This window comes from Raphanus sativus, unplaced genomic scaffold (genome assembly GCF_000801105.2).
Source record: "Raphanus sativus cultivar WK10039 unplaced genomic scaffold, ASM80110v3 Scaffold0650, whole genome shotgun sequence".
Taxonomy (NCBI): domain Eukaryota; kingdom Viridiplantae; phylum Streptophyta; class Magnoliopsida; order Brassicales; family Brassicaceae; genus Raphanus; species Raphanus sativus.
Window position 1 is genome coordinate 21,253 of NW_026615967.1, and position 11,990 is coordinate 33,242.

Genomic DNA, 11,990 nt, shown 5'->3' on the forward strand with positions numbered 1-11,990 from the left:
AACAAATATAAAAACACACACATAATTAACAAAAAATCTATAAACATACGATATTTATATGTTAAATTTACAAGCTACTTATATATGAGTATGTTAAGAGTTAAAGTAACACAACATCTTTTTTTTGCTAAAATGTAAATATCATATAATGAAAGTAGACTTTTACAAGAAAGATCTAAAGTTTAAACCATCTTGGCAAAAAAGAAAATAAAAAATAAAATGGATTATAGAGATTACTGCCCAACAAGGAACATTATGACAACCACATCAACATGAGTGAGCTAAAATTCTTTCTTGATCTCCTAGCTGATATAATATTCCTTAACTCCTTATCAACGGCATGAAAGACTGATCTTGGCGGGATCGAAATCTGGTTATGCATTAGGTTGTTTCTCTGTTTCCAGAGATGAAAAATAGTAGCTTGCGAGGCCAGCTTCCTGAGCAGAGTCTTTAGATGCGGGATGAAAAATAGTAACACAACATCTTTAGATGCTACGTTAGTAAATAATACAGGATTTGTAAATGTTTTCGGCGGAGTGGTGAATGTCTAACAAGGGACGAAATATCAGTTTATTCAAAACCGTATTTTATCCTTTTGTTTTACTCATTGCTTTCAAACTCCTTCTCATACCAGGTGCAATTTTCCCTGAAAATAATAAAGACAAAACAAAGCAACTTTAGAAAAGCATGCGTAGTAATAAGAATAATGTAGAGCTGTCCATTACATTGAAACATACGTCACATGTCTCATCCTTTTCCAAAAGCCACCACAAACAATTTTGTCAATAATCAATCAACACTCGATTCTCTCTTTTATTCCCCACGAATTTTATACTCTTTGAAAAAAGGACATCAAACTCTTTACTTTCTCGATCTCATCTCTTCTTTACTTCATCAAGATCCCAGACGAAATGGCTCAGGTTTTTTTTCTCATTGATTTTTAGAACTGAATATGCCTTATGATTTATCTCTTTACTGAATATGCCTTATGATTTATCTCTTTCTCCGAGATCCTTTAAATTTTTTACTCTTTATGTTTTGTAGAAGGTGGTGCTGAAGGTTTTAACCATGACGGATGATAAGACCAAGCAGAAAGCCATAGAAGCTGCAGCTGATATTTTCGGTGAGTACTATAACTACTTCCTTCCTTTAAATTACTATCAACTGAAATTCGATTATAATTTCTACGTAATTATTTGTTATTGCAAATTTAATCTATTTTAAATTTTTTGTAGAACTTGTAAAAAAATAAAGCAAAATTTATACAAGTTTTCTGCTGGTTTTGTCAGTCAATAAACTGCCACTTTTAGCTAATTTTTTTCTATAAAATCTGGTTTGATTGTGTAATTGCGTTAGAATTTGAGAGCTTGGATGATCTCTCACCTACTCCGTTTTGACATTGTTAACGAGTTGAACATATAGCAAGAGGTCTATTAACTTTTAGAGGCCCATAGTTTATGGGCCTAGAAGAAAACGTATTATCGGAACTCAGCCATGTATGTGTGAATGCTATCTGCTTATGGGATAGTGAGATAAGACAACTGATTAAGTGTTCAACTTGTATGCATATATCAGTGAATGTTTGACCAAATATGATACAATGTAGTTTTGCAAAGTGGTTAGATGACTTGGTTATTGTGTTAAGCAGGAGTTGATTCGATAGCAGCGGATATGAAGGAGCAAAAGTTGACTGTGATCGGTATGATGGATGCGGTTGCGGTGGTAAAGAAACTGAAGAAAGTCGGTAAAGTAGATTTGATATCTGTCGGACCGGCAAAAGAGGAGAAGAAAGAAGAGAAGAAGGAAGAGAAAAAAGAGGAAAAGAAAGAGGAGAAGAAGGAAGAGAAGAAGCCAGAAGAACCTAAGAAATAAGTAACTTAGTTGATATTATAAATTCTGCATTTTGCCATCTTGGTTTCATAAACCGTCCAATCATTGAATAACTGGATATATGTATAATTAATTGTTAAAATGCCAATATGAGCCAAACCAGGACGTGCTGATGAGCAACATATGCTGGCAGAGTGTCGGGTGCAAATAGCTTTTGCGGTTTGGGCGGCCCAAAGTTTTGTAAAATTTGCCTTAGCATCCCATAGAATAGGCGGTCGGATTAGGTCGAGGCATTGCACGTCCCTCGACCATATAGCCGTCCAGGATCCGTTGTCATGCAGATAGATAATTTTATATTTTCATAGGTTATTGTATATTTCATATTTGTGTAGAATAAAAGTTTAAGATAATGTGAGAAAATATATGAACTTCTTTGTAAAACTAATGAGAAAACTACAAAGCACCTGTCAAATCAAGATTTTTTAATAAAATTAGAAACAACAATGTTGAGGGACTTGGTAGCCAACCACCACGATCACGTAGGTAACACGTAACCACATAATCAATCTATTGTCTCAAACCTTTTATTTATTTTTTGTCAATTCCTCAGAAAATGAATTATAATACTGACGATATAAAATTACTTTACAGATACAAGATTTGAACCGGTGACGCAATCCTATAAGTCTCAGAGATATGTACATCAACTACAGAATTATTACTACTACATATCGTATATTTCTTTTAATTTCTATTATAAGGAGAAAAGGAACAGCAATTACTGCGTACTTGTTTTTACTGTAGATAGCAATAGCATTTTAGTTACCTTTGTGCAGTCATGGAATCACAATATTAATGATATTCTGAATTTAGCATATATTATGACTAATATGCTTCCACTAATCTCACCATTTGACATCAATGGTTAAAAACCTTTACGGTTTTGATAAGAAACTAGATTCGCGTAAAGAGATGTTACAAGTTATAAAGAGTCCATTTTGAGGCAACAATATAAGTAACGTAACGTAAATATCTTCAGGTCTTTCTCTAACCTTTTATTAACCTCATATGACGTCATAGGAGTTGGTCAATTCGTTAGTCTCATGTGAAGTTTATGTATGAACTTACAATAAACCAAAAGAAAACCAAAAATAAGGTTAACATTTTTATCTAATATTGGAATTTTACATCGAATATGACCCGGTTCGGCGTAGCAAACCGGTTCTACCAGCTCTAAGTCCGGTCTAACGTTTATATGGTCTAAAGATTAATGATCGTCCATCAATGAATCAATGATATACTAAATTTAGAAGAAAAAACAAATAAAATAAGAAAGAAGGCGAGTCATTTTATGACAACGAGGAACAGAACATCACTACCAAACAATTCCAGCTCAGTTTCTTCTCTCTCCTCTCATTCTCTCTCTTAAATAGCCAGACTTCTGGATCATTCTTGATTCTCTTCAGATATTTTTTGTTCTCTTGTAATCTTTAGTTGTTATACCTGACGTCATATACGACATGGCCGAAGAGGAACAGAAGAAGGTGACGGAGAACGTTCCTACCGTGTCTGAACCAACTCCATCAGCGCCACCTCCGGAGGAGAAACCTCTTGCTGCGGTCGATGTTGCTCCACAGGAGAAGCCTGTGGCTCCACCACCAGTTCTTCCATCTCCGGCGCCTGCAGAGGAGAAGCTAGAGGACTCCAAGGCTATTGTTCCCATCGTCGCAAGTAATTACTAATCTCTTCTTCAATATACAAATAATTACCCAAGTTTGGCTGAAAGAAATGAAAGAAAACTTGTGCCATAAGATATATATGTTTCCGATAAATATTAAGCGATCACAGTCTCCTTGGAAATTATTACTGACAAAGTTCCAAACGTTTTTATTTAGTTCACAAACTAAGGACAATATTGTATAACTTTATTTAGAAGGAAATAATAACGTAAAAGGTTTCAAATTTTGTGTTTATGCTAATTATTATTCTGGGACAATGATAACTCAAAGATTATTGTTCTTTAATAATTGGAAGTCTACCAATTTTGATTGGTGATGACTATTTTATAATATCATTTTCTTTCTTGTTTGGCAGAGGATGCAGGGGAAGAAAAGAAAGAAGGCTCAATTAATCGAGGTAACTAAACTAAATAGGGATTACTACTAATATGACCTTAAAAGAGAGAAAAATAATTACAAAGGTATTAGCAAAGGTGGTTGGCCTAATCATAGCCATGTATGAAAATCAACCTGTAAAGTAGGTGTTTCGTTTTTAATTAGGGTCGTAAATGAAATCAGACTGTTGGTTTAAAGGTTTTATATGGACGCGTGTGTTTATCAACAGTGTCTCTTATTTTTATACACACTCTGATAAATTATTGTACTTGCTTAAAAAATTTGGGGGAGTGAAGATGCTGTTCTGGCTAGAGTTGAGACAGAGAAGAGGATGTCACTTATCAAAGCTTGGGAAGAGGCTGAGAAGTGCAAAGTGGAGAACAAGTAACATCTTAAAACTTTTATTGATTTGTTTAACATTTATACATAATATAAAAATCAAACCACCGGTTATATTCTTGCAATTAAACGGCCAAAATATTCAAATTAAGGTCTCGAGTATTTAGTTGTGAGATGAAAACAATGTTTGAAACAGAGCTGAAAAGAAACTTTCTTCAATTGGGTCATGGGAGAACAACAAGAAAGCAGCTGTGGAAGCTGAGCTCAAGAAAATGGAGGTATATTTTTACTTCTCAGAATCTTCATTTATTCTAAAATCATTCTGACTTGTCCCCAATCTTCAACAGGAACAATTGGAGAAGAAGAAGGCAGAGTATGTGGAGCAAATGAAGAACAAAATAGCTCAAATTCACAAACAGGCAGAAGAGAAGAGGGCCATGATCGAAGCTAGACGTGGAGAAGAGGTTCTCAAAGCCGAGGAATTAGCTGCCAAGTACCGTGCCACTGGAACTGCACCTAAAAAGCTATTTGGATGCATGTGATCTAATCATACACCGATGTCAAGACATGAATGAATCGTTGCTGTATTGTTTTTTTTTTCAATTTTAATTTTCATTGTGTTATTTAATGTGGAAAATAAACCAAAGAAAAAGGGTTCTATTTATACGTTTGTAGTTTGCTTAATCTGTGGGTTTTAATATTTGCAACATAGAAACTCATGTATGGAAACGTTACTTATATATTATTTGATTTGGAGTGCATTTGTTAAACTTGTATTTCTACACCTTTAATTTGAAAGGATTTTCCTTTGAATTTGTATTTTTCTAGTCCAAATAAAAATGGGCTTAAGGCCTGAAATAAACTACACAGAGGGCTCATGAAATAGAAGGCCCAAATGAAATTAGGGTTTCGGCCGGAGCTTCTTCATTTGCATCTCTTTTACATCTCATTTTGCCTCAATCAGCGGAGAGCAGCAGCAGCAGGAGGAGCAACCAGAAGCCATGGCGGAACAGGTTCGATTTCGTGTGCACTCTACTATGTTTATGTCTTTCCTTATCTTCATTTCTATGAACTCTCGTCATTCATCATCTTCGGCTTTGTATTGTTGCAGACTGAGAAGGCATTTCTAAAGCAACCAAAGGTGTTCCTAAGCTCGAAGAAATCAGGGAAAGGAAAGAGGCCTGGCAAAGGTGGAAACCGTTTCTGGAAGAACATTGGTTTGGGTTTCAAGACTCCCCGCGATGCCATTGAAGGTTCGATTCTTTTATTTTTTTTCATGTTTACAACTAATCAGGCGATTAAAAATGGAGTTTGCAAGTATAATCTAGGTTTGATGTTTAGAGCTGATCTATAATAACTGATTAGCTTGATAGGCGACTTTCTTGGTTAGTGTGGAGCTGAATATCCCTGATCAAAACGTTCAGACATGTTTTTGTAATCGTGTTTTGTTGTTTTTTTTAATTGTGGAGCAGGACATTACATTGACAAGAAATGTCCGTTCACTGGAACTGTTTCTGTGAGAGGACGTATCTTAGCTGGTACTTGCCACAGTGCCAAGATGCAGAGGACCATCATTGTTCGCAGAAACTATCTCCACTTTGTCAAGAAGTATCAAAGGTACTTACTACGACTAGTCTGAACATCCTAGAAGAGTTTTTTTTTTAATTTTTTTTTTAAAATTTCCTTGAAATTTGATCAGATACGAGAAGAGACATTCCAACATCCCTGCGCATGTCTCACCCTGCTTCCGTGTCAAAGAAGGCGATCATGTCATCATTGGCCAATGCAGGTACATATTGTTGTCTTGTAGGAAAAATAAAACAGAGTCTATATTCTTTTATATGATATAGGCACGCTGTAGACCACTGATTTTTTTTTTCTCTCTATCGCAGGCCGTTGTCAAAGACCGTGAGGTTCAATGTGCTGAAGGTGATCCCAGCAGGCGCATCTGCCTTTGCAAAGAAGGCATTCACTGGAATGTAATAGTTTTTGAAGTTATGGAGAAATTTCTTTGTTTCGTTTTTATGTTTCAGAATGTTTTGTTTGTTGATCCTTCTTGTGTGAGTGACTTGGTTTATCCGCAGACTGAATAGAAACCTACGTACTACTTTCTTCATCTGAAATTACTACGTTCGACTGTGCTGTGACTTCTGTCTTTGGTATCTTTAGAAGAAATCAAGTACTGTGTGTCTGTGTCCAATCCTTGATTGACACTAGAGCAGTAGAGCGTAAAAGAAATAATTCATATTTCAGATAGTACATGTTGATGATCAAATATTTGGGAGATAAATGAAGATAGTTTTATTGGGCATAATACAATCACAACATTCATATACAGTAAAGTGTTTTGCTTATATTCCAAATGTTAATTACAGAAAGATACTGTTCCAATCAAAAAGGTTTTACTAGTTGTATACCAAGTTAAAAAGATCATGTTCCAATCAAACAGGTTTTATTTTGTATACCAAGTTAAAAAAATCCTTACAGGGAAGGAAAACAAGTCTAGTATTCAAAAAACTGAAACATGTTGTGGTTAGAGACTTTAACCGGGACAAACAAACCACAGATAGATACTAAAACCGAAACTCTCTTTAACCACTAAGGGACTGAAAAGAACTGGAGCTAACACTGGAGCCACGACCGCTGCTCAGCTGAAGTGCCTCCAAAGCCTTTTGTATCTCCATGTTCATTGCACTGTCCACACTTCCCGAAGACAGTTTCTTGTGAGATTTCTGGAGATGCAGTTTCAGCGAACTGCTGCTTAAACCTGCGTTCTTACCACAAACCGGACACACTTTCATGGTCGGTTTCCTCTGCCTCCACTCCATCGACACCTTCCCGTGACATTTCTTGTCGATGTTCACCAAGATCCTGGCAAACCCGTCGTTCGGCTGAGCTCGTCTGTGAACTTTCCTCAGTTTGCTCCACGCTTCTAAAAGCGTCAGGTTCCTGAACGAGAAAGCATTATTTTAAGTTCTTGAATTCGCTCTTTTACAACATTTTTTTTAAAGAACTTACTTTCGGAGCATTAGGTAGGCAAGCACTACGGTTGCGCTTCTACTCCGACCTTCAAAGCAGTGAACTAGAATCTTGCCTCCTGTTTCTTCACCATGGTTGATAAAATCAAGAGCTTCTTGAAAGATGCCTTCAATCTTTGAGTCTTCATCGTCGGTTATCTGCTGGTCAAAACAAGAAGACACAAGAAGAGAGCGCTCTCTCTACTTTATATGGTGACAATCAAGCGAGGAGACAAACAAGAAGAGAAAGGTTTAACTTACTGAGAAATTTTTGTAGTTGAAGAGATCAGGGTACTGAGTATCTGATTGCCCTATTTCATTAGCGCACAAGCAAAGAATATGAGTTATACCTAAATGCTGAAGAGTGTATACAGACCTTGCAGCCAATCCTCCACCGATGAAGAGATTCTCTTGAATCATCGATGGTTTCTCCGTATTAGCAGCTTTGGTAATCAATGATATCCTCTCAAGAATATGCTCAAGTCTAACCTGTTAATCATCATGTGAGAATTGTAAGCAAAAGGAAAAAGAAAAAAAAAAGAAGAGAAACTCATAATAATACCTTAAGCTCGTAAGCATCAGTACAACTGTTATTATCACTCCCCTCAAAGAAACCAGTGTTGAAACCGTTCTCTTGGCAGAGTTTCATAACTTCGTTCCTGAGCGTTTCATTCCACTGGTCTAGTTCTTTATTAGACTCCGCATCAATCTTTGCAAATTTATGGAAGTCACGGAGCTTTGCTGCCAAACGCTGACTACTAAGAGACTCTCCACCTCTACTGTATCTCCCATGCCAGCTTTCTCGTGACTTAGGCGAAGTTGCAGCAGCATCTCCCCCTTCCTTGTTTTCAGAACCCGGCGTCCTAGGAACCGATCTCTGCGACAAATCTGACTCGCTCTGGTCAAAGCCGTTATCACTAGTCACCACCCGTTGTTCTTTCGAAGGAGACGGGTAATGATGATCATGGCCGCCGCCAAAACTCTGCGATGGAGACTCGGGAACAGCGAAGTCATCTCTCTCGAAATCAGCACACATCGTTTTGTCCATCATACTGAAAAACGCGCGCAGCAAACCGTCTAGCTTCTGATGAAGCGTGACGAGGAAGATGTGGAACTCGTGCAAGTCCCTGAGACCAGCGCGAAAACCGTTTCGAAACTCACGCACAACTGGCGTCACTACATTAGTAGGTGTTTCTTCACCATCTTTCGCCTGTGGAGACCCTAAACCTCCTTCTGTTATTTCGTATAACAGATTTGAAGAATACTGGCTGCTGTTGAGAAGCAGCTCAACTAATCTCGGATAGATCTCTTGGTCGCTTGCTCGTTTGCCAGCAGGAGGACGTCTTGGAACAACAGAGTCTATAGTAACAATGTGAAACTCAGGAGCCATGGAGGAGCTATCAGACATGGGACTCATGAACTCGGTGTCATACGATCTAGGCGATTCGGTTATATCAGAGAAGTCAGACGACTGAGAGACCAGACGGTGATCGCTGACACTCAACCTAGACCTGCTGTCGACAGAGGAAGCTCTTCTCTCCTTCTGAATGGATCTGTAGTCTCTCGGATGGCACCGTTTGATGGCGGAATCGAACGCTTCTTCGAAAGAGCACTCCAGAGGAGGTTTGGTCGATGATGACACGATCCTGTCTGTCAGCAAGAGGTTCGCGGGGTTGCCGCGCCATCTCAGCTGACGGCAGGGTAGTCTGTCTTCGTTTCTTATCACGAGATCTAGGACCAGGATTCTCCCTAGCGCTGAAGCAGCTCTCTCTGCTTTTTCTTCGGTTTCGAAACTGCTCATGCTCTCTAGCAATGGACATCCATGTACATAGCTGCCAATGAGAAGGGGGTGTTACACAAAAACATCACATACCAACAAATTTGAAAAATGTGGGATATGGTCAATGCCTATATTATCCATTTTAGGTAATGACAAATGTCTGTTCAACTATTTTCACCAACTAATTACTCAGATTAAATTTTCTGTTCAGCTATTAGACGATTCCACATCATATTTTATCTTTACATATTTGTTATTTTATCTAATAACATTTAAATTTTGAAAATTTCCCCCTAACAATACTATACTAAAATGGTTTTTTTTTATAAAGATGAATGTTTTGCACCTCATAAGGAGAAGACAACGACTGAGCTCAAGGGCTTCCAGAAGTTCTGAACAAGTCACCAAACCAACCTCGTCTCCTTCCGAACTCGCTTTAGCTTGTGCTTTCTCAGTTGCTTCTTTGATCAGTGTCCACTCAGGGTTACAGCTATGAATTACTCTAGCCTGTCTCTCATGATGATGGTAAAAGTGAGCGGAACCAATACTACCAGTTTCTTGAAGTAGAGATAGGAAAAAAAAAGAAGCAACCTGCGGAATCTGCACACCTAGCCACTTGGCAAACTCATAACCTAGACGTTCTGACTGCGTGGCCATCCTCGACGATGCGAATTTAATAACCGCTGCTGCTTCTTCCTTTCGGGAAGCATCTTCAGAGCTGGGATGACTGAACAGGGCGAAGAAAACAACTCCCCCAGAATTCACAGTAACCTCGAGAGGTTTACTCTGGTCCTCTTCAGAATGATCAGTGCTGCTACTATGTTCAGTGTGGTGAAGCGAAGAGAGCATGGTCCAAGAAAAGGAGCTGGAGTCGATATCCACAATAGAAGCTTTGCCAAGTCTTTCCCACAGACTAATCTCTGAAGTCTCCTTACTCGGTGGACTTTTTGGATCAGCACTCCTCTCTCCTGCACTGAAACAACACACTTACCCCTTAACAATCTAATCTTGTCTGATTCTTCTCATAAGATTCCAAAAAACCATAAAGCACAAAAATAGAAAGGAATAAAAAAAAGGTCTAAAACCTTGAGACCATATCATCGAGGCGGTGAAGACGGTGAGGGAAGCCAGAGGAACCGTAAGTAGCACTGCGTTTACGAACTAAATCCAACCATTGGGTAAACCGATAAGCTGGACCAGCTGCTATGTCTCCTAACATGTACAGAACCTGCCAACAACAAAGTCCCCAACTTTAGATTAAATTAAAAAAGCTAAGGGGGACTATTGAATCCTAGATGAGAGCTCGAGCAAGTTATACACGAGAAGTGACGGTGAGAGGAAGAGGAGACTCGTGCTCGTCGCAGTGGCCAAGGTCCAGATCTTTCTCCTCCTCCTTCTCCTGTGAGACCACCATCATTATCAGATCTCAATAATCAGTGAAAAAGGAGAAATCAAAATCTGGTTGTACACAGAGATAAAGAGGAATGTGGGTGTAATGATGAGTCACAAAAGGTGATGATGATAGATTACTAAATTTAGGTGGGGGGATAAAGTAATGATTTTTCCCTGAGGAAATGTTTGATCTCGCTTCTTCTCTGCTTCCGCCATTGGGAAAAAAAAAAGCTTCCTTTTTTAATTTTTTTTTCAAAATGTCTTTTTCTTCAGACGTCAGTTTTGCCGGAAGTCGCAAGGTATTAGCTTCCCCGAGGAAAGAAAGAAGACGGGAGGATATTTTTTTAAATATTTACATTTATACGAAAAGACCCTCATCTTTTCTTTAATTACACTTAAAGCTCTTAAGTTTCGTACTCTCCAATTTAACACCAATGTAATTAAACACCATTTTTTGTACTTCTTTGAATTCAGCTAAAGTTGAGCGTTTAATTTGAAAATATCACTGAACTTATTATTTATTGCAAAAAAAAAAAACTAGGGTTGGTTCTCTTACAAGATCAACCTTTTGTGTTCCTCCGTTCTAATCACTGTCGGCTTCTCCCTTGTCTGAGCTCCTCTCTCACTCATAATAAAGCCTTCGTCTTTAACACTCTCGAGGTAAAACTGAATCCGATCTTCACCAATCCTGGAATTGAGACATTAATCTGATAAAGTTTGTGTGTTTTATTATCTCAGTGAAAAATGAGTAAACGAAAACGACCAGAGCCGAAATCATCATCATCAAGCGGCGGCATAAACGAAGACGAAAAAAACATCCTCGGCTTCATCCGAAGCAAGCAAGGCAAGGGAGCAACCACGTACGAGATGAGAACAGCCACGAAGATCCAACCAACCCTCGTGACACGAGCCCTGACTTCCCTCAAGAAGAGCAAGCTCATCAAAGAAGTCCCCAACATGAACAACAAGGGCATCAAACACTTCCTCGCCGTCGAGTTCGAGCCCTGCAAGGAGCTCACGGGAGGTGACTGGTACACCGACGGGGCCCTCGACGTGTCCAAGATCCAAGGCCTCAAGGAGATCTGCGTCAGGATACTCGAGAAGCTGAAGAGCAAGGTGGTGACGCTCGACGTGATACACTCGTATTTCGATAAGGCGAGCGAGGCGGACAGGTTGACGAGGGAGCAGACGAGGGAGATACTCAAGAACTTGGTTTTGGATAATGTGGTGATGGAGGTGAAGAGCAACGGGCTTACTGATTTTTCCGCGACGAGGATCGGGGAGATTTGTTATAAGCTGACGGGGAAGAAGGGAGGTGGTGGGGAGGCGAGGGATGGTGCTTTTGCTTCGGTGCCTTGTGGGGCTTGTCCGCATATAGGGCTTTGTACACCTGATGGTGTTATCTCCCCTTCAACGTGTGTTTACTTCCAGAAATGGTTAGACTTTTAGCTTTTTTCTTTTTTTTTTTTGGTTTCAAGACTTTAAAATGATGATACAATAATGTTATGTTTTGTTTCT

The 11,990-nt window shown here is 38.8% G+C and overlaps 5 protein-coding genes across 11 annotated transcripts; 4 read left to right on the forward strand and 1 right to left on the reverse strand.

The window, feature by feature from the left end:
* Nucleotides 1-737: 737 nt before the first annotated feature.
* LOC130494718 (heavy metal-associated isoprenylated plant protein 39-like) lies at nucleotides 738-1,989 on the forward strand. The gene is made up of 3 exons (XM_056997458.1): nucleotides 738-920; nucleotides 1,045-1,123; nucleotides 1,649-1,989. The coding sequence occupies exons 1-3, from the start codon at nucleotides 912-914 to the stop codon at nucleotides 1,870-1,872; spliced, it is 312 nt and encodes a 103-aa protein (XP_056853438.1). The 5' UTR covers nucleotides 738-911; the 3' UTR covers nucleotides 1,873-1,989.
* Nucleotides 1,990-3,166: 1,177 nt separating this feature from the next.
* Nucleotides 3,167-5,044, forward strand: LOC108854254 (remorin 1.4). Of its 2 annotated transcripts, XM_018627783.2 has the most exons (6): nucleotides 3,167-3,243; nucleotides 3,323-3,561; nucleotides 3,925-3,966; nucleotides 4,241-4,328; nucleotides 4,480-4,561; nucleotides 4,631-5,044. In XM_018627783.2, the coding sequence occupies exons 1-6, from the start codon at nucleotides 3,182-3,184 to the stop codon at nucleotides 4,823-4,825; spliced, it is 708 nt and encodes a 235-aa protein (XP_018483285.1). In that variant the 5' UTR covers nucleotides 3,167-3,181; the 3' UTR covers nucleotides 4,826-5,044. The 2 variants fall into 2 exon arrangements, with proteins under 2 accessions (XP_018483285.1, XP_018483284.1); XM_018627782.2 differs by having other exon boundaries at nucleotides 3,182-3,561.
* A 100-nt stretch (nucleotides 5,045-5,144) lies between these two features.
* Nucleotides 5,145-6,399, forward strand: LOC108854253 (40S ribosomal protein S11-3). Its single transcript, XM_018627781.2, has 5 exons — nucleotides 5,145-5,296; nucleotides 5,395-5,536; nucleotides 5,756-5,900; nucleotides 5,983-6,072; nucleotides 6,176-6,399. The coding sequence occupies exons 1-5, from the start codon at nucleotides 5,285-5,287 to the stop codon at nucleotides 6,264-6,266; spliced, it is 480 nt and encodes a 159-aa protein (XP_018483283.1). The 5' UTR covers nucleotides 5,145-5,284; the 3' UTR covers nucleotides 6,267-6,399.
* A 319-nt stretch (nucleotides 6,400-6,718) lies between these two features.
* On the reverse strand, nucleotides 6,719-10,769 carry LOC130502670 (dual specificity protein phosphatase PHS1-like). 6 transcript variants are annotated; one of them, XM_056997448.1, is made up of 9 exons: nucleotides 10,611-10,769; nucleotides 10,399-10,479; nucleotides 10,166-10,308; nucleotides 9,672-10,053; nucleotides 9,427-9,587; nucleotides 7,863-9,132; nucleotides 7,562-7,789; nucleotides 7,302-7,459; nucleotides 6,719-7,232 (listed from the first exon to the last, which is right to left on the reverse strand). In XM_056997448.1, exons 1-9 carry the CDS (start codon nucleotides 10,686-10,688, stop codon nucleotides 6,875-6,877), a joined length of 2,859 nt encoding a protein of 952 aa, XP_056853428.1. In that variant the 5' UTR covers nucleotides 10,689-10,769; the 3' UTR covers nucleotides 6,719-6,874. The 6 variants fall into 6 exon arrangements, with proteins under 6 accessions (XP_056853428.1, XP_056853427.1, XP_056853426.1 ...); XM_056997447.1 differs by having other exon boundaries at nucleotides 7,302-7,462; XM_056997446.1 differs by having other exon boundaries at nucleotides 7,302-7,501.
* Nucleotides 10,770-10,975: 206 nt separating this feature from the next.
* LOC130502671 (uncharacterized) lies at nucleotides 10,976-11,945 on the forward strand. Its single transcript, XM_056997452.1, has 2 exons — nucleotides 10,976-11,132; nucleotides 11,211-11,945. Exon 2 carries the CDS (start codon nucleotides 11,217-11,219, stop codon nucleotides 11,919-11,921), a length of 705 nt encoding a protein of 234 aa, XP_056853432.1. The 5' UTR covers nucleotides 10,976-11,132; nucleotides 11,211-11,216; the 3' UTR covers nucleotides 11,922-11,945.
* Nucleotides 11,946-11,990: the final 45 nt, after the last annotated feature.

What these genes read in the sequence shown, in the direction of transcription:
- LOC130502671 (XM_056997452.1), top strand. Translation starts at nt 11,217, where the DNA reads ATGAGTAAACGAAAACGACCAGAGCCGAAATCATCATCATCAAGCGGC.
- LOC130494718 (XM_056997458.1), top strand. An exon ending in AGCTGCAGCTGATATTTTCG is followed by an intron (nt 1,124 to 1,648) that starts GTGAGTACTATA and finishes TGTGTTAAGCAG; the next exon opens with GAGTTGATTCGATAGCAGCG.
- LOC130502670 (XM_056997446.1), bottom strand. Translation starts at nt 10,688, where the DNA reads ATGGCGGAAGCAGAGAAGAAGCGAGATCAAACATTTCCTCAGGGAAAA. An exon ending in TATCCCCCCACCTAAATTTA is followed by an intron (nt 10,480 to 10,610) that starts GTAATCTATCAT and finishes GTGGTCTCACAG; the next exon opens with GAGAAGGAGGAGGAGAAAGA. An exon ending in TAGGTGTGCAGATTCCGCAG is followed by an intron (nt 9,588 to 9,671) that starts GTTGCTTCTTTT and finishes CATGAGAGACAG; the next exon opens with GCTAGAGTAATTCATAGCTG.
- LOC108854253 (XM_018627781.2), top strand. An exon ending in TTTGTCAAGAAGTATCAAAG is followed by an intron (nt 5,901 to 5,982) that starts GTACTTACTACG and finishes AAATTTGATCAG; the next exon opens with ATACGAGAAGAGACATTCCA. An exon ending in GTCATCATTGGCCAATGCAG is followed by an intron (nt 6,073 to 6,175) that starts GTACATATTGTT and finishes TCTCTATCGCAG; the next exon opens with GCCGTTGTCAAAGACCGTGA.
- LOC108854254 (XM_018627783.2), top strand. Translation starts at nt 3,182, where the DNA reads ATGACAACGAGGAACAGAACATCACTACCAAACAATTCCAGCTCAGTT. An exon ending in AGAAGGCTCAATTAATCGAG is followed by an intron (nt 3,967 to 4,240) that starts GTAACTAAACTA and finishes GGGGGAGTGAAG; the next exon opens with ATGCTGTTCTGGCTAGAGTT. An exon ending in AAGTGCAAAGTGGAGAACAA is followed by an intron (nt 4,329 to 4,479) that starts GTAACATCTTAA and finishes TGTTTGAAACAG; the next exon opens with AGCTGAAAAGAAACTTTCTT.